Genomic DNA, 24,934 nt, shown 5'->3' on the forward strand with positions numbered 1-24,934 from the left:
CCAGGGCCTCAGGCGGGGAAGGAGTGGGGGAGAAGTCAGTGACTTACGCTGTATGCGTTGATAATGAGCTGAATAATATTTTTGGAGTCTCCATGTAAAATCTCCACTGTGGTTCCCGGTATCAGGGCTGTAAAATTCTTGGAAAAGAAAAGAAAAAAAAAATAAGCCCACTTTGCCCTTCTGTCCCGTCAAAGAGCAAACCCCGCCCCAAGCAGCAGAACACAGGGAGCTCAGCCCTGGACTTGACCACTCGAGCTGCAGAAGATGCCCAAGGAAAGGCGACAGGACTTGCACGGGGACGGACCCAGGGGAAAGCGGCTGGCCAGCTCTGTCCCTGAAGCATGGAGGCTCGGAGATCCCTGCCCTCCAGCCCGCACACCCAACATGCTCTTGAAGACTGTGTGGCACGGTTCCCCTGGCCCACATGGTACGGGGGCAGCTTCCAGGAGCGAAGCAGGCAACTTCTCCAAGGGTCTCCAGTCCACCTCTTCTTTGCAGTGGGGGGACCAAGACCTGGCCAGTGCCCTACCAGGCACCCTAGCCAACTCTGCACGAGGTCCTTCCATCTTCTGCCTGTACTCACTCCTGACCGTGCCACTGGTTGCAGAGAGAGCACTCCTCTACTCAGCCTGCCCCGGCCTGCATGGACCACCCCTGAGACGGTGGATTTTGGTCTGGAGGAAGGACGGCAGCAGCCAAGGTGGGTGGGAGCCCAGCCCAGTCGGCACCAAAGATGCCTCTGAGAAGCGATCTGCAGGTGCACAGGTGTGGCCCTGCTATCTTCTGCTCCACAGCTGCAAATCCCTCTTCTGGAACAGAGTCAGCCTGGCAGAAGATGCAACCGGCATTTCATCAGCGGTGATCCCAGGCAAGAACAGTGGAAAATGCACAGGACAGACGCACAGGCATCGGGTAGTGGACATTTAACAGCAACAAGGAGACGGAAGCAGGCTGGCTGTCCCGGAGGTAGGCAATGGGTGGCTGAGAGGGATTCCTGGAGAAGCTCTCACAGTCCCTCCACTCAAAGGACGCCAGAGGGACCTTGGGCACCCCGTGTACCCCAGAGGAGATCTCCAGGACCAAGCGTGCTGTGGGAGGATGTCCACGAGGGGGGCTGAGGGTGACGCCCAGGGACTGTGCAGACACAAACTCCTTGTTAGAAGCTGGCTTGTTTCCTTTGGGAACTCCTGGCTCCTGCCCTCCATGGGTGAAGCCTACAGCCCAGCATGCTGGGATTAGCCACGTAGCCTGCATCCTTGGATGACTCAGCTTCCTTTTTGTGCATTTCCATGTTGTATTTTCTACCCCACTAAAGTGTGCCCCTCTGTGTTCCCATGTCATCACCTGGAAAATGGGGATGCAGATGGTCTTCAAGGTTTTTCTCAGGATCAAATCAGATATTACTGTGCATGTTTGCATTCCTTATAAAGGTATTCACTGCTGTGAATACCTGACAGTTGCATTCATAACACGATTTTCCACTAGGCCGGGACAGGGCTCTGTTCTACCCAACCTTTGGTCTCCCCCACATACAGCGGGGATGCAACCACTCCTTAGTCCCTTCATGCCCCACCCCCAAATCCCCCTTCACCCAAGGGTCAGCAGGGCCCCAGGATGAGACTCCCACCCCACCTCTGCCGCCCTCTCCCCTCCAAGTGTACCTTGTAAAGCATGTAGTGGTTCTTTGTCACTGCAAAGATGAGGTTGATGTTGTTCTCGGCCAACTTCTCTCCGAGTAAAGCAAGGGATGGATAGTCCTAGGGCCAAGGCAAAGTCCAGGCTGTCACGTCTCTGAGACGCTGATATACCAGCACCTGGCTGCACAGCGTACCTGGCCACTCACACTCGCCACAGAAAGCACCCTCCCTCAGGGGACCCCGAGAGCTCCCAGATCAGCAGTCTGAGGAAAGGCCCCTCTGGCACCCACCTAACCAGATCCCCCTCTCCCACCCCCTGTGGGGCTTCCCTGCCCTTGGTCTGCAACACCCCACCACCACCAGCAGCAATGCAGACGTGTGGTGAGGCCCTGAGAGAGCAGCCACCAATGGCCAGCAACACCTGTTGTCTCCTCCACTCCCTGGGACTCCCCTCCTATCTCCCTGCCCTACTTTCCCTTTCCTGTGCCTGATGGTTAGGCTGCCACTGTCCCCCAGGGGCCCTGCTCTGTCCTGCTCACGGCTCAGAATGGGCAGGGGGTGCTCCTGACCTCTGGATTGAAAGCTGGGCTGTGGGGTAGGGGGCAAAGGTAGGGAACCCACCCTGGTTCCCCCTCCTCACTGCTCTTAAATACCCACAGTCCGCATTGCCCGCTGTTTTCCACTGCTCTCGCCCAGGATTATCACTTCATATCCGCCAGGGCTGACGGCGGGTGTAGCTCCAGGAAGGTGCTATGGTTATGAGTCCTCTTTCCAGATTCCACTATTCTAGATTACATGGAAGGCTTGGGTAGTGACCAGTTCTTGAAACTGGAAAACACAGGTTTGTCCAATAAAGAACAGTGGGAAGAGCTCCGCTCTGGCCAGACACACCACTGGATTTTGTAAAGAAGAGGGTGTCCATGTGTGAGATAAAATTGCACACGTGGTCAGAGACTATGGGGAGTGGAAGTCCCTGGGGCCCCTACTCCACATGGGACGGCTGCTGCTCACTCCTGCCGCTAGGAGAGAACTTGCTACCTCGAGGGCCCACTCCAGAAGTCAGGCCATCTTGCCTGTGACATCCATCCCGACTGTGACTTCTGTAGGGCCGCAGTCCCCTCTCCCCTTTCAGATCACCTCCCCGCTAAGAGATGTACCTCTGGTCCCCCAAGCCACTTCTTCCTGCAACTAAACACTCCCCACCTGGGTTCACAGTGGCAGGAAGATGAACCAGCTACCCTGCAGAAGTCTGAGAAACACCCCAAGTTACAGAAGAGTTCTGGTGACTCAGCCGGAGGAGATGGAGTAACAAGACCCAGCACCAAGAATGGACCGGCAGTCGGTGAGGCTTTCGGGCCGGGTCACGGGACAGGCACGGGGAGCCCGGCCCCCTCCTCACCATCTGGTCGGACGCAGTGTACTCGTTGGCCTCGTTCAGGTGGCACTGGCCGTCGTGCGGCTGCACCAGGCCCCCCAGTTTTCCATCCAGTGCAATGTGGGGCACGTCGTCCGTGGTGAAGAGCAGCAAGTGCAGCGCGTCCTTCCGCCAGCCGATCTTCTCCTGGGGGACAGAGGGCGGTGAGGGCAACAGCCGTCCTGCCCAAGCCTGCCCATCTCCACGGCTGAACACACTCACTCAGCCGCTGGGGAGCGGCGCTGCAGAGGCTTGGAAGACACACGGCCAGGACTGGGCAAGCCTCCGTGCACCGAGACAAACCTCCAAGCCTGGCCCACAGGAGCCCACGTGCCTAGAACCCTCTCCCTGCAGCCTCGGCTCTCCCCTGCCCCTGCCGATTGTGCCTGAGGGCTGGAGCTTCAGTGTCACCCTCGCCTATCACTCCCTCCCCAGTATCACCTTCAACCCAGCCCAACCTCCCACCTGAGCACTCTGGCTGGTTGGGCAGGTTCAGTGAGCACCTGGGTCTGCCCACAAGGTATGAACTGCTCAGAACATGAGGCTCAAATGACCACAGATGAGGCTGTCTTGCAGGGATTTGGTAAACACCGCCATCTGTCAGCCGGCACAACCTCCGGGGGCACCTCCGTGGTGCTTCAAGTCCGTCACGGCAGCCCCTTCCTCCCTCACCGCTTTGCTGGAGCGGCTGTGTCCAGTCTGCAAGGCGAGGCACAGCTAAAGTCGTTCTGCACTGCAAAAGGACTTGGTGTTTTCCACATTCAGCCACTGCGGCCCCAACAAAACCCAAGAGCACTCATTTGAGGCATGGCTGGGTCCTGATACAGAGAAACAACGGCTGAGATAGCTTGTAGGGCTGCAATAGCTAGAGCTAAGCTGATCTGAAGCCAGGAGCCAGGCGCTTCTTCCAGGTCTCCAACGTAGGTGCTGGGGCCCAAGGACTACTGCTTTCCCAGATCATAGTAGCTGGATGGGAAGAGGAGCAGCCGGGACTTGAATCAGTGCTCAGATGGGATGCTGGCACTGCAGGCAGCAGCCTTATCCGCTACACCACAGTGCCGACTCCCCAGAGCTGACTTTAAAACAACAGGGGTGGGCATCTAGCCTAGCGGTTAAGACTTCTTTGTCCCACGTCCCAGTGCCTGGGTTCAAGCCCAGCTCTGGCTCCTGACTCTGGCTCCCTGCCAATGCACACCCTGGAAGACAGCAGTGATAGCTCAGTAACTGGGTTCCTGCCATCCACCAGGGAGACCTGGATTGCAGCCCCAGCTCCAGCCCTTGCCCAGCCCCAGTCCAGCCATCACGGTCATTTGGGGGTGTGAACCCGCAGAGGAGGTTCTCTCTCTCTTTGCCTTTCAAATAAAAAACTCTTTTTTAAAAAGATTTTATTTATTTATTTGAGATGCAGAGTTATAGACAGAGAGAGGGAGAGACAGAAAGAGAGGTCTTCCATCCACTGATTCACTCCCCAAATGGCCACAATGGCCAGAGCTGGGCCAATCCGAAGCCAGGAGCCAGGAGCTTCCTCTGGGTCTCCCATGTGGGTGCAAGGGTCCAAGCACTTGGGCCATCCTCCACTGCTTTCCTAGACCACCAGCAGAGAGCTGGATTGGAAAGGAGCAGCAGGGGCATAAACCCATGGCCATATGGGATGTCGGTGCCACAGGCAGAGGCGGAGTGCTGGCCCCAAAAACACTTTTAAAATGCTTTCACATGTCTGTGTCTTTTGACTCAGCAATTTGATCCTGGGGAAATTCACTCACAAGAAGGATTCTGAAACACATACAAAGGTACTTGTATTACAGCAGTGAGGCAAAGGGGACGTTGAGACCAGTGCTGGAGAACAGGTGTCTACACTGACATACTCCCTCTGCCGCCACAGGAACTGTGTGCATTCACGGTACGAAAGCACATGTAAGCACGCCTACTACAAAGTTAAAACAAGTAATAGAGCAATTATAAACTATGTAAAGAACAAACAATTCTTACTGAAAAGAGAGTAAGAAAGAAAAACAAAATATAGCATAATGTGGTTGGAGTTAATAGGCAACTTTTTCTCTTTTCCACTATTTTCCAAACTGTCTTTAATAAACAAGTACTACTTTCTACAAGACTGAGCTCTGCATGCTGGCTCTGCCGTTCACCTCTTAGTCTCCCTTTCTTCCAGGCCAGCTTCTCGAGGCTCTGTGGGGACATAAAGGGCGTGGTGGCGAGGAGACAAGCAGGTGGAACTTGGTGCCTTCGGACAGACATCTGAATTTTGTTGCTGCCCCTAATTTCCTATGTGACTTTGACCAAATCATGTTTAAAACTTTTTTTCTTGACAATAAAAGGCAAGCAATATTTAAAACCACTAAATGCATCAATTAAGTGCCTGCATTTCCTCTTCGGTGCCTGCCCCTGTGAAGCAGGCACTGGATCACTGCCTGGTAGAGCAGGAGACCAGGGGTCCGAGAGAGAGAGAGAGAGAGAGAGAGGGAGGACCCAGCCCACCAGCACCACGGTCTGAAGGCAGACCCAGAGGACTGGCTGTCTCCTGCCCACAAAACTGCACTCCCAGTCGCACAGGGAGAAGAGGCTGTGCATGTGCACAACACATGAGAAAATTCCCCAGGGAGCCTGGTTGGTGGGAGGCCCCCACCAATGCTGCTGGACCCAGAACAGACGATTTGGGGATGGAAGTCTGCATCTGAAGTGGAAACTGCCCCTCAAGTGATGAGAGTGGTGCAGCAGCAGCAGCATCCTGATGGCTCTGTTTTTTCCAGGCTGGGCCCTGGTTATGTAAATAGCACGGACAACCTCAGCCCAGAGGTGGGGCTGTGGGGAGTGAGTCAGGGCTGTTGCTCATGCACCCAGGCTCTCTGGTTTGGAGATGTTATGAATGGTGACTCCACAGAGTGTTTACCCTGCAAACAACCCCCTCACTGCGCGCTCCACTCACACAGCTCTCTCTTCTAAAGACCTAACTTCTGGGTTCCATGTTTGGGGCAAGGAGCGGGCAAGGAGCAACAGTGGGAAAGGTGATTTTTTTTTTTTCATGGAAAAACTGAACTACAAAAGGGAACAAGGTATAGCAACCAAAATATGAGGGCTCAGAACAGATGAGTCTGGGTGCAGACATTCTCTTCACTCCAACTGCGGGACCCCGAGTGAGCCCCTTCACCCTCTCAGCCTCAATATCTTCATCTGTAAAATGGAAACAAGCCTTTGTAGACTGGTGCTAGGTTTGGACAATGTATTAAAAACACTTACCCAGAAAAACGGGCTATAAATGGCCCTTTAATTATGATTGTACGACCAATAATAATGCTTACATTTCTTCTCATTTTATGACTTGGATGTGTAAGTCCACACAACTGCTATAAGAAATATAAATTATCACTGAGGCTGGTGCTGTGGTATAGCGGGTAAAGCCACAGTCTGTGCTGCCAGCATCCCATATGGGCACTGGTTCTAGTCCTGGCTGCTCCACTTCCGATCCCGCTCTCTGCTATGGCCTGGGAAAGCAGTAGAAGATGGCCCAACTCCTTGGGTCCCTGCACCTGCGTTGGAGACCCGGAAGAAGCTCCTGGCTCCTGGCTTCAGATCAGCGCAGCTCTGGCCATTGCGGCGATCTGGGGAGTGAACCAGTGGATGGAAGACCTCTCTCTCTGCCTCTCCTTCTCTCTCTCTGTAACTCTTTCAAATAAATAAATAAATATTAAAAAAAGAAAGGAATATAACTTATCACATACCACAATACCTTAGAAGCCCTGCAGTAACTAAAAATCACAGTGAGATTCTGCCAGGCACCGGATGAAGGCGCACAGGAACTGGAGCCCTCACACGCTGCTGCTGCGAACGTGACGCCACACCTGTGCTCTGGAAAACGGTTTGGCAGTTGCTTATAAAGCTGGCTACCCCTGCCCCAGCCATCCCTGGGAAAGCAAAGTCCACGTGCATACAAGGACACGGACGTGAGCACGCATGGACACCCTCTTTCAGCAAGCACTAACCAGAAACAAGGCAACTGTGCATGCACCGGCACGTGAACAAAAACTGCAGACAAGAAAGCCCAGCCTGTACACAGAAACTTCTAGCAAACGCAGGCTAATGTGAAGTGATAGCACGTTCATGACTGGGGGGGGGGGGGTGACAAAGGGGCACAGATATGTCCATTATCCTGAGTGTGGTGATTTATGTGTGTGTCAAAATTTGTCAAACTACACTTTAGGTTAAGTGTAGTTTATTGCACATCCACTATGCATCAATAAGGCTGCTTTTCAGGGAAGTCTTGCTTCATCCACATGAATATCCTGATGGCAGGATCGTGCTGGGTATGGCATTTGCCAGTCCTCCTGCTTTGGTGGCCGCGTGCGCATAGCATCTGCCTCGTTCCCGCTCCACGGCCTGGGACCGGCTCCTTACTCTCTCCCAGTGTCAGCTTCCTCGTGTGCAAGAGGGAAACGGGAACAGTACTAACACAGCAGGGTTGTTGAGAGGAGCAAACAAAATGACAGCCGGTCCCCGCCAGCACCCTCCCGGCTGTAACCCAGCAGGGCACAGTCCTGTGCTGGGGTCTCAGGGCTCTGGGTGCTGTGTGCCTCCCCTCTGCCTGTCACTCCTCCATCTCCATAGCAACATATTCTTTTTATAAAACTGGAATTTCTAAAAAAAAAAAAAAAAAAAAAAAACATTTATTTAGCTAAACTTCTCCCCACATCTCTGAGTAAAAGCAACACGTAAACATCTAACGGGACAGAGGTCAGGCCTCGGCAGACAACGTCGAGGGTGAGCAGGATGAAGACACTCTGGACTCTGAGTCAAGCAATGGGGCATCTGGCCAAGGCTGCAGGTCATTCAACCCCTCTCTGTCTGCCGGTCAAGTCCGTATCAGATTCACCACTGGGCCCACTTGGGCCTTCACACTGCTGCTTGTACTTTCCTCGCTGGAGAGAGGGGAACCAGAGCCCCCCTCCTCTACTCCCAATGTCGCCCGTGCAGCCACAGCTCCCTGCACCCTGCATAAGCCCTGCCTTCCTCCCGGCCTCTCCCCTGATCTCATTGTCCCAAAGGAAGGAGCGCTCCTCCCTCCCTAAGCAAACACAGGCCCAGACGTCCACCCTCTTTGGAGGAGCTGTCCGTTGGTCAGTCACTCTCTCTCTCAGATCCTCCCCAAGTGCCTAAAAACACACTCCCAGCCCATTCCAGAAGCCCTTCCCCTGGCCCTGCTTCACCGGCGGCCCTCATCACTCCTCCCCCACTCCTCTCTCTGTCTCTCCCCCCCTCCCTCCCTCACCCCTCCCCCATCCAGGAGTCTTTCTGCTCCCACTTCCTCCCCTTGCCTTCTCACACTCTGACCTCTTTCCCAGTCGTCCATAAGAAAGGGGAAGCAGGAACGGAGAGGGAAGCCCAGGAAGCCCAGCCTTCCCCTGCCTCTGAGAATCTTAATCAAGCTGCCCAGGCGTGAAGGCAGCCTCGCCGGCTCATTCACCCCAGCACCCGGCCCAGGTGAGCCTTGGGACCAGGGGAGAGAGGAGCACGCGGTAGGGCACGGAGGACTGTGCCTGCAGTCTGGGGCCCGAGCTTGCAGCCTGAGCGAGGCACTGTGGTTTCCTGGGGCTGGAAGGGGGCACACCCAGTGGCTGCCTAGGCTGACAAAGGAGGAAGGTCACCCAAAGGGCCAAGACCAGCACCCCCAGACACACCATCTGTCCCCGGGTCCCCCTGAGCATGCTCCCACCCCGCCTGAACCTTCACCCCTACATGAAGGTACAGAGATTTTCTGGACAGCAGCTCCAAATAAGCTGTGCTTTGCAAACAAGAGGAGCATAAGGGGCAGAGTTCACGATCACAGTTAGAGGGCGCACTGCTGAGAAGCATGGAAGACCGGCTCAGGGGGCCTACACGGGAAAACGGCACAGAGAGACCTGGAGGAAGCACAGACCCCCGAGGTCTGGGAGGGGCCCGGAGGCTCTGGAGCAACCTCCCAGCCACTGAGCCATCTTTCGCTGGCACCCACCACGTAGGTCCAGAGCCCTGCCCCTGCACACACTCACTGGCACATCCAGTAGCCTGCTCGTCTGCTGAGCGGCTCCCCACGTCAGAAAATTCTTCCAGACCTTGGACTCGGCCAGAGTGTCAGTTCCTCCTTCTACACTGATAGCCAGGGTTGGTTACCTGATGAGGGTATGAGCCGTCCACGGTGCCCCTCCTCAGAGGACGAGGTCTAGATACCTGGCACCACCCACTCCCCCTCCCCAACTCTCCACCAGCCCCCTCACTCTCAACATCTGGCTTAAACACAGCTGCCCAAGCACGTGGTCCAGCTAGTACAGAGAAAGGCGGAGCTGGAGTGGCCGCCCCCAGGGCTCTGAACCCGTCCTGGAGCACAGGGCCGTGTGTGGCCGCTGAATCTTCCAGTGGGTACCCAGATCCAGCTCTCAGGAACTATGTACACACACAGCTTGCAGAGCGTAAGTGAGACAGACAGACTCAGGGACAGTGGTGCAGAGTAGGGGGAGGGCCTGGCCCACTAGCCCCTGGGCATCCGAGGAGGCTGCTGCCCCCTCTGCTGTACCTGCTCAGACACAGGTGGCTCACTGGCCTTGGCGTGCTCAGACAGCGAAGACACTCCAATCCTCTCTCTGAAAACAGGGTTCAAACACAAGCCTGTCCTACGACGAAGAAGTCATCCCATGTTGCTCTTTCAATGAGGCCAGAAGTATTAGCTTTAAATGACCAGGTTCTCTGATCTTGAGGCCAGCTTGTGTCATTAAAATCAGCAGTCACCCAAACAAAAAGTCCTCAACTGGGCAGCATCACAGCCCACGGGCCCTGGCTGCCAATGAGGAGTCACCAGGCCCACGCTCCCCGTGCACAGGAAAAGTGGTGTCTCGATACGACGCCATCTGCAAGAGCAGAGCCCTGGTTCGAGACACCCTCTGAATCGGAGTTCCCATTTCACAGAGAGGCAAGACAAGCCTGCTTGCTCAAGGGCTGCGCTGACCTCGGGGTGGGACTAGTAGTTTCCCTGAAAACCCCGAGGGCTGTCATCCCATAACTCCTTTATTTTTATTTTTATTTTTTTAGATTTTATTTATTTTGAAAGAGTTACAGAGAGAAGTAGAGAAAGAGAGAGAGAATCTTCCACCTGCTGGTTCACTCCCAAAATGGCCGCAAGGCTGGAGCTGAGCTGATCTGAAGCCGGGAGTTTCCTCTGGGTCTCCCACGTGGGTGCAGGGGCCCAAGGACTTGGGCCATCTTCTACTGCTTTCCCAGGCCATAGCAGAGAGCTGGATCAGAAGTGGAGCAGCCAGGACTCGAACCGGCACCCATATGGAATGCTAGTGCTGCAGGCCAGGCCTTTAACCCGCTGTGCCACAGCGCCGGCCCCTATAACTCCTTCTGATAAACAGAAAGCTCATAGCTCCACAGGAAAGCAGCTCACGCAGCAATCTACCCCAGAAGGGATCAAGCCCAGTTCTAGTGCTGGAGTCGGGCCAGGCAGGAAACTGTGGGGGTCGTTTCGATGAAGTCTATGCTCTCTGGAAACCCACCCCTTCCACTTCTCTGATCCTGTGTGACTTCCAAAGACAGCAGGTGCTCTGGCGTTGAGGGTAAGCATGCTGGCACGAGGGTACCATTCTAGAGCTGGCTCTGCCATTTCTAGTTGTGAGGCCTTTGAGAGGTGACTCCATCTTTCTGGCCCTGTCCCTTCATTCCAAGGAGTGCGACAAGACCTTGGGGGGGAGGGGGGGAGGCGTGTGAAGTAAGCCCTGTTGAGCACTTCGCACAGAGCCTGGCTCTCACAAGCATGGAGCCAATCAATGGTGATCAATAGCATGCTTAGCATCAGAGCCCCACAGGGAAGCAGAGACACCACGGGGAATCTGGGGGTTGGGGGGGGGATGAAGGTTGCAATTGCACCCCCAGCCTGAGAAGGAGCCTGCACCCTGGCTGTGCACGCATCAGTCTTCTGACTGCAGTGATGTTCCTGGAGCCAGAGCAGCAGCCATTGTTTCCCACACAGCACTCAGGGGGGTGGGGGTGGGAGTCTCGCACACTGTAAGGACCTAACATGTGCAAGTGTAACGACAGAACGCTTTGTCCATCAGCCTTTTAGGTAAGTGAAGAGAGAGACAGACACCAGGTTTGGGGGAGGAGGGAGGCCAGGAAAGGGGCCAACTCACCAGCCAGCAGGCAAATTTCATAACAGATCCGAGCCGGGGACAGAGGAGTCTTAATTCCAACATGGCACGTAAGGAAAGCAAAGCCAGCCTCTCCCGGAGACCGGCCGACACTGGAGCACAGCCCCACCACTCCACAACAATAAACATGTCCTCATTAGTAGTTTGTTATTCCTGCTTCCACCCATACTTTGCAATGAAAAAGCTTTTTAAAAAAAATCAGTTCTGTGGTTAAACTTAATGAGGCCAAAAAGTGTAGTATTTCTTTCCTTGGGAAAAAGAAAACTTAGTCTCTGACTCAGGACACAGACATGCACCTCCAGCCGAAACCCCACAACGTGCTCGCTGCATGGGTCCCATCTGAGCTGGAGCAAATTCTGGAATGCATGAGGCTGAACCACGTGAGCTTTCGCCTTTACCGGAGGAAACCTCCCCCGTCGAACCTGACACATCACGGAGAGCTAAGCGTCGGGAATCCGTGTGGCTCAACCTCAGGTTTCCCAGCAGGCTGCTCTATCTACCTCCCGCCAGATCTGCAGACACAAACGAGTCCCTGCAGGCGGAGGCTTTTTCTCACCTTTCTCTAGTTTTCTCTGCCACACTTGCTGCATCGGTTCATTTTCTGTTATAACCAAAGTCCAGGGCCGGGTGCCTTACCCAGAAAAGAGGTGACTCAGGCTGCTGTTCCACAGGGGCCGGGGCCCTGTACCAGCATCAGCCTGGCTCTGGTGAGGACTTCGTGGCGGTCTGTGACGCGACTGGAGCACAAAGGGGGTAGGGGGTCCGCGACAGGAAGCCGCCAGAGACAGCGACGCAGGGCACCTCACTTCTGAAAGGCTCCGTCACCTCCCCCATCACCGCATCAGGGGCCAACCTTCCGACATAGGAATGAGCCACGCCCAAACCACAGCGTCTGTCGGGCACCCCACAAACACGCTCAACTGGCGAAGCATGACCAAGTAAACTGTATCTCTGGTGCTGCCTTACAAATGATTTTTAAATTTATGTGAAAGGCAGAGAGGAAGAGTGGGGGGACACAGAGAGAGAAGCAGACAGCTCTCCCACCCATTAGCCCACTCCCCAAATGCCTACCACAAGCACAAGTGGGCCAGGCTGAACCCAGGAGCCCGGAGCTCCATCCAGGTCTGCCATGTGGGCGGCAAGGGCTCCAAGTCCTTGAGCCATCACTTGCTGACTCCCAGGTGTGCATTAGCAGTAAGGTGGATCAGGTGCAGAGCCAGGACTGGAACCCAGGCACTCCTATATGGGGGGGGGGGGTCAGCAAGGCGTCTTAACCCTGGCCCCGACACTCGCCCCAGGACTGCAGTAACGGACATGTCGCAGGAAGCACGGTAAATGCCACGAGGCAGCCTGGTCTCACGGAGGGTGGGTGGGCTTGGGTGCGGGGACTGGAGCATGTTTGTTCACCAGGTGTTTAACAATGAGCTGCTCCATGCCGGGTAGTGAGCGTGGCACTGGGGCCATGCAGCCGTGAGGAAGAAGCCATGGCCACCGTCTTCAGAGGCATCGACACACTAAAGAGGAGGCAGAGACATCACTCGATTAACGGCGGCTGCTCTGACGGGGCCCCAGGCCTGGTGCTGGGGGCCACGACCTGGGCAGGAAGGTTGGTCAGGGAGGCGTCCCTTACAGATGGGATGAGGCGTGGACAGGAAAGCCGCGTTGGGGGGGAGTGAAAAGGTAAAGATGGGGCGGCGGGGGGGGGGCTTCAGCATAGCGCACCACACAGCGGGCGCCAGGGAGCACAGGATGCACACCACCAAGACGCAGCCCCAGTGGGACCTGCAGACCATGGCAGGCTGCGGCCAACACCGGCTCGCTGACCGGCTGTGGGATGTGGATGGACGGTGGGGGAGGCTGCGTGCTGGGGCGGGCTGGGAGGTGGTGAGCTCTGTGCTTTCTGTCCAATCTTGCCGTGAACCAAAAACGGCTCTAAAAAACAAAGTCTATTAATAAGAAGAAAGAAAACCAGGGATACGGGGGAGGGGTGTCCCAGCAGAGCAAGCAGTGCGGGCAAAGGGCCGTGCTGAGTCAGAGTGGCTGACTCAAGGTCACAGAGGCGGAGACAGGGCAGTGCCAGGGTGGCACAGGAGAAAGGCCCTGTCTTGTCTCCTCTCTGCCACGTTGGCATCCCAAGCTAGCAGTGGCCCCTAGCCTGACGTGAGAGACGGACACCCCACAGGACACCCCACCTCGGTCACCGCAGAGGTCACGACAGCGGTCACTACAGTAGCCTCCTGGTCTTCCTCAGAGACACTTCCCGAGAGCAGAGGGGGAGGGCAGGCCCTGGCGGGTTCACACTGGAGGGTGTGGTGGGACGCACACGCTCCCCCGTGCCCTCTTGACTGTGCCCAACTGGAAGCGGCCAGCATCTCATCTCGGCACAGCAGCTGCTGGAGGGGCAGCGATGCCCATGGCACAGCAGGCCGTGGCTAGTGGAAACCCAGCCAGTGGAGAGATCCAAAGTGCACATTAAACCCCAGTTACCTGTAACCCAGACAGCTGCGGGCAACCTTCGGTCACCCCACCTGACAATAACGCATGCCCAGATGGAACCTGATACTTGCACAGGGCTTCCGGAAGGCACTGGGTGCGGGCGGGGAGGGCAGGCAGCCTGGGATCCAGTCCCAGAAACCCAACGTGCAATCAGCTGGCAGACAGGGAGCCCAGGCAGTACCCACAGGTGACGCGGAGCACAGGGGAGGGGGCAGCCTTCCTCAAGGGAAGACCAAGTTGTCCTTGGAAAAACAACAAGTCTGAGGTCTAAAAGCAACCAGGCAGCAGGCCAGAAGAAAGCAAAGCCTCGATGAGGGGCGAGGAGCAGGGGAGGCAAAGACGGAGCTCCTTGTAAGCTGTGCCCTCCTGTGGGACTGGGGCACCATGCACCTCCTACAGTCTGCAGCAGCCCCTGCTGGGCCTCGCTCACGCTGAACCAGGAGGGAGACAGGCGGAATCAAGGGCCCTGAGAGAAGATGGACGACGGGTGAGACCGAGTCCTGGAGGGACAGGAACGGGCAAGATGCAGCTGGAAGGAGTCCCGGCGCTCCTCCCCTCCAACCCCGGCCCCAGCATGGCATTCTGGACAACAGGAGCCCGAATCCAGAGCCCCTCCCTCCTCACTGCCCTGTGGCCGTTGTCCAAAGCATCCAGTCACTGGGCGTGGGCTTCAGGCTCCGCCAAACCCTGGCTCCACTGCTTGCTAAGAAAAGGCGTCATTAATCCCCGACATACTCGGCTGCCTCACCTCCAAAATGGGAACCACTGCCAATACTCCGTGGGGTTCTTACTGGACCCAAAACATCTGGCCCGTGGAGGATGCCAGGCCCGGGGCAGGCCGTTCTCATCTCCAGGGGGCCACAGGTTCCATGTTCCTGAGAAAGCCGAGGGGAAGCACCATGGTCTCCTCTCTGACCAGCAAGTCCCGGCCAGCAAGACTCGATCCAAACCAAACAGTGCATTCGACCACAAACTCACTGTGTTGACTGTTGGGCTTAGTCACCCACCTGTCTCTGAGAGGACAGAAATGCTGCAAAAATGTCACCCACACAAAGCAAAATTCGAGAATCAGGATGAAGGGGAAGGGGGAAAGTGCGGTAGGCAGGACTGTGTGGGCAGCTGAGGTGCAAACCAGCAGACGGGCGCTCCCCCACCCCTCTCTCAGAAAAAACAACTCCCCAAGCCCAAGTCTGCCCAAAGGGTCTGATGACAAACGCTAGGGCGCTAGGAGGCATGCGGGGCACCACAGACCTCACTGCCTGCTGCCTGCGAGAAGCAGCTCGCAGCATTACTGTGCAGCCAGCAGGTACCAGCCGTGCCCAGGCACAGAGATGCTCCGCTGACCTGCCAGCTGAGTGCTGACGGCAGCAGGGAGCCCAGAGGTCCCTCTGTCCACCCAAGGCCAAGGACGCTCCCTGTTCCAGGAGAACAGGGCTGTAGCCGCAGTTCCAGCCTGGATCCGTCGGCACCCTTCCACCCGCACAACTTCAGGACAAACACCTCGGAGTCAGCTTCCAGAGAGCCCTGGGAGAGCAATCAAAGTGGTAATGGGAGAACCCATTATGCAGACCAAAGAAAAGCATAAAATGGGTTCAGTCACTGGCTTCCAGATAAAGATAAGCAATTAAAGGCAGGGACATTCTCCAATTCCAGTCCAGCTGGGAACAGTATCTTGGAAAAAAAAAACGCCTGCAGTGATGAGAGAGGCGCTCCCTTAGCTGTGAATGCTGTGAACTTGCCTCTATAACAGGAAAGAACACACTTGAAACTTCCACTCACAGAAGCAGGGTCCTAATCCTAAAGAGGAACAGTTTCCTTCTCTTTGCAAAACACCAGGTCCTGAGAAACACAAGCAAGCCGCACAGGCCACAGACAGAGGTGGGACCGCGAGTCATCCGTGAGACTACGCCACAGCCCCAGTCCCACAGACTGGTGACTTCCAGTCCTACCCCGGGGAACCAGGCTGAGAAGGAATCCAAGGAGCTGCCGAGGTGCTGTGAGGAGCATCTGTTATCAGCTCCATCGCCAAGGGCACAGGGTCAGAGGAAGCAGAGCGTGCAGCCTGGGGGGACCTGCCCGGCCAACTCCAGCCTCACGAGGCAGGAGGCCAAGAGACTCCGCTCTTCTCTCCGTCACGCTCAGCTGGAAGGACTCAGTGGAAGGGCCTTTAACTGAACAAAGCAGCAGGCAGTAAACAAAGCAGAGACTGCTCAGGACTTACAAGTGCCATCTGAGGTTTGCTGCAAACAGTGAGGCTAAGACAGCTGGGAACACACTGGCCATGAGTGGGTACTGGTTAGGGCTCAACAATTTACGCACAGGGCCTAATTTCACTATTCTACTCTGAATGTGCTAAATGTTCCATATTTTAAAGAAAAAGACATATTCATTGAATAAATTAAGGTAAATATGAAAGTAAAACAACCAAAAAGTATAAAATAAAAACTATATATGTAAGAGTGCTTCTACGGCCGGCGCCGCGGCTCACTAGGCTAATCCTCCGCCTTGCGGCGCCGGCACACCGGGTTCTAGTCCCGGTCGGGGTGCCAGATTCTGTCCTGGTTGCCCCTCTTCCAGGCCAGCCCTCTGCTGTGGCCAGGGAGTGCAGTGGAGGATGGCCCAAGTGCTTGGGCCCTGCACCCCATGGGAGACCAGGAGAAGCACCTGGTTCCTGCCATTGGATCAAAAAATAAATAAATTAATTTTTAAAAAAAAGTGCTTCCAAATGTGGAAAAATGGAATTATTTTGGGACCAAAAAAAAAAAAAATCACAAAAATCCATGCATATGAGGAGGAGTTCAGAGAGTTCATGGAAAACGTGCAGCATAAAAAAAGTGCATGGATTTCAAAATTGTTTTGTGTTAAAAGAAACTTTTAAATTTTTTGACAGGCAGAGTGGACAGTGAGAGAGATAGAGAGAGAAAGGTCTTCCTTTTACCCATTGGTTCACCCCCCAGTGGCCACTGCAGCCGGCGTGCTGCACCAATCCGAAGCCAGGAGCCAGGTGCTTCCTCCTGGTCTCCCATGCGGGTGCAGGGCCCAAGCACTTGGGCCATCCTCCACTGCCTTCCCTGGCCACAGCAGAGAGCTGGCCTGGAAGAGGGGCAACCGGGACAGAATCCGGCGCCCTGACCGGGACTAGAACCCGGTGTGCTATTGAGCCACAGCGCCGGCCTAAAAGAAACTTTCTAAGGGGCCAGCGCCGTGGCTCACTTGGTTAATCCTCCGCCTGCAGTGCTGGCATCCCATATGGGCACCTGTTCTAGTCCTGGCTGCTCCTCTTCCCATCCAGCTCTCTGCTATGGCCTGGGAGAGCAGTAGAAGATAGCCCAGGTCCTTGGGCCCCTGCACCCATGTGGGAGACCTGGAAGAAGCCCCTGGCTCCTGGCTTTGGATCAGCACAGCGCAGGCCGTGGCGGCCATTTGGGGAGTGAACCAACGGAAGGAAGACCTCTCTCTCTGTCTCTCCCTCACACTATCTGTAACTCTACCTCTCAAATAAATAAATAAATCTTAAAGAAAGAAAGAAATAAACTTCCTAAATTCCATTTCCTAGGAACTCTTTAAAGTACCCTTATATTTCTATCACCTACAACAACTACCATGATTACTTTGGTCTCCTTCCAATCTTGGATCGTACAGTAACTACTATATTATAATCCATTTTCCACCGCCATTTTAATTTATCTGAGGTATTACGTATTACTCATGTTACTAAACATTTTTAAATGGTATCACTGTTGCATAGACTTTCATCAAAAGATAGTCCCTAGTTCTAATTTTTTGCTACTATAAGTCTGTGGTGAACCAGTTAGGATATTGATTACAAATAGGTGGTTTCTAGTAGAAAGACATCACTTGATACATAGCTAACAAACTGACAGCACAAAGGGAAAAAAATGGTGAATAAAGAAGCCGCCGCTTCACAGAGCCACACACTTGTGAGCAATTACTGACTTTCCAGGCCATGGCAGGGAATGAGAGAACTGCCCCAGGAACAGGCTGCAGCACGCACGCGAAGTGCGGCCCGGCCAGCAGCCACTCACGGGCCCAGGCAACGACTCGGGGAGCCTTCCAGCACCTCCCTGAAAACGCTGGAGTCTTGAAACACCGAGTTTTCAAAAGGTAGTGCATTCCACCCCTGCGAGACGGCACACGAAGGCTCTGTAGGCAGAAGAGTGGACCGGCCTTCCAAAGACCACCGTGGCTCGGGTATTCGGTCAGGCCACTCCAATCCATCTAACAATGCAGGTAACTGAACACTACCTAAGCCTGCAACTGGGTCTCCCCTTCTCCCCAAGCCTTAAACATGACTCCCTGCCCTGAAAAGAAAATCCATAGAAGCCACCAAGTGGGGCGACATAGGGTGCCCTCCTCCGTCTTCTCTGGACTATCTGTTTCCTGCCGAGGAGCGAATCGTGCTAAACGTCTGTGAAGACAATTCAGCAGCTAAATGCCGGTCAAAAATGATTTTTCTTTCTGATTCAAATTCATAAACTATTGTGTGCAGCATTTGGAAGGTTCAAAGTGGAACACGTTCTCGCTGTGTTCCATCTGGCTCTCTCGCACTGCTGGCCAACACCAGGGGCCTCTGAGTTACACCACGTGGCCCTGGCCAGCAGCCATGTGGATGGGCAGCCGCTGCCACCTTGCCCTCCAGGAGGGGCCATGAGTCAGCGCTGGGCAGAGCTCCAGAGGCAGCAGGTAGGGGCCGCGGCGGACGTGCTGACACCCCACACCCTGCCTGCCCTGCATCCACCTGTCTACCATTTCCCTCCTTCGGTTCAAAAAGGGAAGGTATCTGTGGCTCTCCTCCCGCCAAGGATGGAGCGGAGAGGTCAGGGGCTCCCCAGTGAGCAACTCAGCTGCACTCGGCCTCTCCAAACCGAGTCCTAACCTCTCGTACTTGTCCCCAACCTAGCATTCCCCCACTCCTGCCCGACCTGCCTGGAGCCTTGAGACCGCATCACCGCCGACACGCTCTCTCTGCGGAACACTGGAAAAATGCTACACGCACACAGAGACTGCGAGGCTAAACAAACATCTAACAAGCATGTGTTGTGGTAGCCAATCCAAAGAGTGATTTTTATTTTTATCATTTGTCGCTACTGCATTGTTTGACAGTGGGAGCTTATGTTAAGAGTAAGTTATGACCGACATTCCATTTGTGTACTTCACAGAGACTGGAACTCTCAGAGCATGAGTTCATTTCTGACCTAAGTCTGTGTCCTCTCCCTGGGTCCATCTATCACGGGGAAGCAGCAGAAAAAGCCCACAGAAACACAGCCAGAGATGCCACACGACTCTCCTTCTCACTGCATCCCTGGGAGAGGCCAAGAAAGCTCCACCAGCTTCTATGCTCACGGCTTGACCCCCCCCCCCATCCCCACCCAGGAAAAGCAGCATTTAAAAAGCCCAGTGTACAACACAGAACAGCTGTCTTCTGGCAAAGACGGAACCCGCCGCACTCAGCCACGCCCGACACACAGAGGCACCCAAGCCCAGCCCAGCCCGGGCCCCTGCCCTTCTGCTCACAGCAGATCTCCCCGAGGCACCACGGAGCTCAGCCTCTGATGGAAGCGTGGGCGGGAGCCACAGGCGGGGGCGGGGCGGCCTCCTGTGCCACACCTTGGCCTCCCCAGGCAGGGACAGGACCGGGAGGGGGGATGGCTACCAACCTTGCAGACGGCCGCCTGGAGGACTGCATCAAAGCCGCCCTCGGGGGCATCGCGGTTCCGGGACACCCTCTGCTTCCGAACCTCCTCGTTGAAGCTGTCGACTCTGTCGGTGAGGGGCAGCAGGTGGCGGAACCCAAAGGAGGGCACGCAGTTGGGGAACAACTTGTAACTAGAGAGAACGAGGAGGACAGTCAGTCACCTGCCTGTCGTTGGCTCTAAACTTTACCCAGGGGCCCTGGGCACGGACCGAGAGCCCAGAGAGCCCCGAGAGGCACCCGGAAGTATTTATCCAGCGCCGAGGATGGGGTGGCCTGGGACAGGCATGGAGGAGAGGGCTGAGGTCACGAACCTGGCCCCATCTCTGGGCTCCAGGCAGGGCAGCAGACACCCAGCAGGGAGTGAGCACGAGGTTTGAATGGGGCAAGGAAGCCCAGTGGCTGCAGGGAGACTTGCCGTGGCCTGCACAGATGTGTGGTAAGGGCCGGCTGCGGCAGAGGGGAGGCAAGGCGCACGCTGTCCAGAGTGAGACCAAGCCCCTCCACAGTGCCTTCGACACAGACAGCAGACAGCATCAGGCCCTGGTCTCCTGCGCACTCTCGCCTCCCTCCCTCGGCTTCAAGTCTCCTTACCAGCTTCTCTGGTTGCAAACCAACCCCTCGCCAGAACTGGCTCCGAAAATCAAAGGAGTGCCGTCGCCAGCCCCACATGGTGCCTGAGCACATGACTCGTGGGGTCATGCATACCCTCTGCTGATAACGTCCTGGTGTCTGGTCCTCTCCCAAAGGCCTATGCAGGAAGCGCAGGTCTGAGCAAAAAGTAGCTACCAGCGGACAGACTGATGCCCGCATTTTCATCCTCAAAATTTCCAAAACATGCAAAACTGACCAATCGCGGGAGGATTGGAGCACTGTGGGCCAACCAGAGACACGGACATGAGTCGAACACGCACCTCTCAACTCCAACTTCGATCTGTAAGAGTCTTTACTCCAAACCCCCTGAGAAGCCTGGCAACCAAGAAACGGGTGCCCAGCCCCTTGCTCTGAGTGTCTGTTTTCTTCCACCACCAATGTCAGGAACCGGCTTGGCTGCACACTGGGTGAGTGGACGCAGGCTTTGAGCTGGGGAAGCAGAGTTACTCTATCCACCAGCTGCTGCCACTCAACAAAGGAGCCCCTGAGCCCCACCTGTCAGCCACCCCAGTGACCGCCAGGATGCACGGCCATGAGCAAATGATCATGGGACAGCAACCAGAATGTTCTCTCTGAAACGGTGCAAAGATAAACCACCAGCTCTCCCAGATGCAATGGACATCATGAACAAATGCAGACTCCTCAAACGGAGAATTTTATCTGGAAATCTGGGAAGAAGGAAGCACCGGCAGCCAACAGTAGGTTCAGAGCAGGTCTTTCTCCTGAAAGAGCAGGCCATCTCCCTTCACTGTACTGTGGCGAGCCCAAGGGGCCGCATTTCAGGAGGAAGTCAGCTCCCAGCGGCAGTTCTAAGAGTCTGGCTTAAGGTACAGCTAATGAAAGAGGAAGAGTGGCCTCACAGAGGGGAGAGAGAAGTGTCGCAGGCAGGCAAAGAAGAGAACACGTGCAAGGGTCCTGTGGCAGGACGCAGAGAGGCCCACGGACAGAGGAAGGCCACGCAGCAGGCAGACAGCAGGAGACAGGCTGGCCCGCCTCGCAGGGCCCTGCTACAGAAGCCTCTCTTCCAGAACAAAAGATGACAAACAAGCAGTAGCAGGGAGGCCTGGTTCAGACGCACGCGCAGAATGGAAAACAGGCTCAGCTACTGCTAGCAGGACCCTGCCTTCAGGCTGCCCGGGAGTGCCTCCCAGGGACAGGTCCAGGCAGGTGCAGCTCCGCACAGAGGCAGGTGTGGCTCTGTAAGGGCCGTTCCCTCCCCTGCAGACCTGCGGTGCCTGCTGCATCCACCACAGGGCCCCCCAGGCAGCCTGCTCCCGTGGTGGCCGCGGTCCTGCCTTGCCCGTCATTGCTCTTCTCCCTGTTCCTGCCCCCCATCTCCTGGTGCTGGACAGGTCAACCTCTGACTAAGCGCATGCCTCTGGACCCCAAACCTTCACAACCTCCTCAATGGAACAGGAGTGGAGGTCCCCATGTGCAGACAGGTAACAAACACAGAGGCCAGAACAAGTCAGCGCCCCTGACTCCCACTTGCCAGTCTTTTTTTTTTTTTTTTAAGATTTATTTTATTTATTTCAAAGACAGAGTTACAGAGAGAGGTAGAGACAGAGAGAGAGAGAGAGAGAGAGAGAGAAGTCTTCCATCCACTGATTCACTCCCCAGATGGACGCAACAGCCAGAGCTGCACGGATCCAAAGCCAGGAGCTTCTTCTGTGTCTCCCACACACGTGCAGGGGCCCATCTTGTACTGCTTTCCCAGGCCACAGCAGAGAGCTGGATAGGAAGAGGAGCAGCTGGGACTAGAACCAGCGCCCATATGGGATGCCAGCACTCCAGGCCAGGGCGCTAACCTGCTGCGTCACAGCACCAGTCCCCACTCCCTAGTCTTGCTCTTGGCCCTGGCCCACCACCCAGGACTCCAGCTGCACAGGCGCCCACAGGTGGTCAGGCTGCTGGTGGAGAGGCAGGATGGAAACGGAATCACGACTGCCGTTTCGTGAGAAAACTGCAAGAGCTGTGAAGAACTCAAACGAAGCTCAGCGGTTTTTTTTTAACCTTTCCCCTCTGGCTCTTGCAGACAGCAATAAGCAGTGACGTTCTTACTGCGGAGAATCACTATTGTGTAATCAGGAACCAGCACACGTGGTTGCCAGAGAGAACCCTTCCCTGCTGAGTATGCACTGCAACCGAATCACAGCCGCAGCTGCCGGGAACACAGCTCTGTCCCTCGGCCCCGGGGCTGTCTCCACTGTCACTAGAACGGGATGTTGCCCGAGACGGGTTATGTGAGCTCACCCCCAAGATGTGCCTGAGTAGCTTGAAGACTGGAGGGTCTAGAGACCCTCTGTCTGTGTTATAGGGCCATAGTTTAGGGCCATGCACAAGCACTTACTGAACTAAGGATTATTAGCCAGGAAGATTGAAAAGTAAAATATACATGGTGAGGGGGCTGGCCCTGTGGCATAGTAGGTTAAGCCTCCACCTGCGGCACCAGCATCCCATATGGGCGCCAGTTTGTGTCCAGCTGCTGCTCTTCCAATCCAGCTCCCTGCTATGGCCTGGAAAAGCAGTAGAAGATGGCTCAAGTGCTTGGTCCCACATGCAGGACCTGGAAGAAGTCCAGGTACCTGGCTTCAGGTTGGCTAAGCTCCAGCTGCTGTGGCCATTTGGGGAGTGAACCAGTGGATGGAAGAATCTCTCTCTGTAGCTCTACCTTTCAGGTAAATAAATTAAAAAAAAAGTGAATCCAAGGGCTGGCGCTATGGCTTATCAGGGTAAAGCCGCTGTCTGCCGTGCCGGCATCCCATATGGGCACTGGTTCAAGTCTCAGTTGCTCCACTTTGGATCCAGCTCTCTGCTATGGCCTGGGAACAGTATAGGATGGCTCAAGTCCTTGGGTCCCTGCACACACGAGGGAGACCCAGGAAAAGCTCCAGGTTCCTGGCCTCAGATTGTCCCAGCGCTAACCTTTGCAGCCATTTGAGGAGAGAACACGCAGATAGAAGCTCTCTCTCTGCCTCTGCCTCTCTGTAACTCTCTCTTTCAAATAAATAAATCTTAATAAATAAATAATAAACCTTTAAAAAAGAAGTGAATCCAATTAGAAGACACTGGATCTACACAAATAAAAAAATCTTTAAATTTTTAAAAAATTCATTTTTAGGAAAGGCAGAGCAAGAAAGATATCTCCCATCTGCCCACAACAGCTGAGGCTGCGCTAAGCCAAAGTCAGGAGCCAAGAACTCAATTCAGGTCTCCTACCCAGTGGCAGGGACCCAAGTACTAGAGCTACCACCTGCTGCCTCCCAGGGTTCCACCAGCAGAAAGATAGGATCAGGAACAGTCTAACACTTCAGGACAGCAATGTTCACCAACCGACAAGGAAAGGCTCCCCTCTTACTCTAAACACATAGAATTGTTGGATAAAATATAACAAAAGCAGGGGTGGGGGCAGCATTGAGGCATAGTGGGTTCAGCTGCTGCCTGCGACACCGGCATCCCATAATGACAACATCCCATATGGATCTCTTATTTCCTGGCTGCTGCACTTCCAATCCTCTTAGTGGCCTGGAAAAAAGCAGCAGAAAATGGCCCAAGTGTTTGGGCCACTGCCACCCAACACAGGAGACCTGAAGGAAGCTCCTGGCTCTGAGCTTCCGCCTGGCTCAGCCCCGGCCATTGTGTTGTGGCTACCTGGGGAGTGAACCAGCAGATGGAAGATCTCTCTCTCTCTCTCTCTCTCTCTCTCTCTCTCTGTAACTCTCTTTCAAATAAATAAATAAATAAGTCTTAAAAAAAAATCAAATGCACAGCCAAGTCTGGAAGTTTAGAAGGGAAATCCTAGGTGCAAGAAATAAAGAGGAAGCCATCCAACAAATGAATGGACAGAAGGTAACGGCTGGGGAACGAGCAGGGATTTGTGCAGAGGGGCTCCCCAACGTGTCAGGACTCGACTGAGGCCCGGAAGGCATGCAGCAGGAATCTTCCGGGAGCAGACCATGAGCCTCAGGCCCCTTGCAGAGCCTTCTGCATGGAGCCGAGCGCCACAAACAGTTGCGGTACCACTCAAACGAGAAACAGGAAGACTCCGGCTCCTGGCCTAGGAAAGCAGCAAGGAAGCTAATGTGCACTGCAGCCACGAGCCAGATGAATCACCCATGAAACCTGAGCTCCAGGCCCAGACGGCCAGAACTGGGTGCTTTTACGGTAAAGGGACCCCCAGCTGAGACACGAACAGGACGGCGATCCCGCAGGGCAGCCTCGAGGCTTCTGGCCACAGCAAACGTTCACCTGCTCCTCAAAAACGCTAGCACACCCAGGGCACGAGCTCTTCGAGGGCAACATGCCAAAGGTGGTGGATCCCACGAGAAACAGGCCGCCAGAAAGGAATACCAGGAAACCCAACACACAGAATGACCCGCAACTCAAAAAATACAACAGGTTTTAAATACTGTAAAACAAAGACATTTAAAACATTCAAAGTACAAGGAATACAAAGCAAAGTCCAGACAGGATATTATGAGAAAAACAAAACAAAACAGAAGGACCTGGAGGAAAAAAACTCAAAAATTATGGATATGAAAAATACTAACACTTATTAAACCAAATTAAAGTGAAGCTGCAGGGGCCACTACTGTGGCACGGCAGGTTAAGCTGCTGCTTGCCTATGATACCAGCATCCTATACTGGAGTGCTGGTCTGAGTCCTGCCTGCTCCACTTCCCCTCCAGCTTCCTACTAATGTACCTGGGAAAACAACAGAATAGCACCTAAATACTTGGGTCCCTACCACTCAAATTGGAGGCCCAGATAGAGTTTCTAGTTCCCGGCTTCAGCCTGGCACAAGCCTGGCCGTTAAAGCCATTCACTTGTGA

At 54.8% G+C, this 24,934-nt stretch overlaps 1 protein-coding gene across 1 annotated transcript in view; it reads right to left on the minus strand.

Annotated features, from left to right (window-relative positions):
- ITGB5 (integrin subunit beta 5) overlaps nucleotides 1-24,934 on the minus strand; it is a 107,738-nt gene that overhangs the window by 45,544 nt on the left and 37,260 nt on the right. The window contains exons 5-8 of the mRNA XM_062209144.1: nucleotides 19,415-19,583; nucleotides 3,037-3,198; nucleotides 1,662-1,757; nucleotides 48-137 (exon numbers count right to left, since the gene is read on the minus strand). Coding sequence (XP_062065128.1) covers nucleotides 48-137; nucleotides 1,662-1,757; nucleotides 3,037-3,198; nucleotides 19,415-19,583 — 517 coding nt within the window. The remainder of the gene's footprint in view (nucleotides 1-47; nucleotides 138-1,661; nucleotides 1,758-3,036; nucleotides 3,199-19,414; nucleotides 19,584-24,934) is intronic.

The sequence above is a fragment of the Lepus europaeus genome, chromosome 2 (genome assembly GCF_033115175.1).
Source record: "Lepus europaeus isolate LE1 chromosome 2, mLepTim1.pri, whole genome shotgun sequence".
NCBI classification, from domain to species: Eukaryota; Metazoa; Chordata; class Mammalia; order Lagomorpha; family Leporidae; genus Lepus; species Lepus europaeus.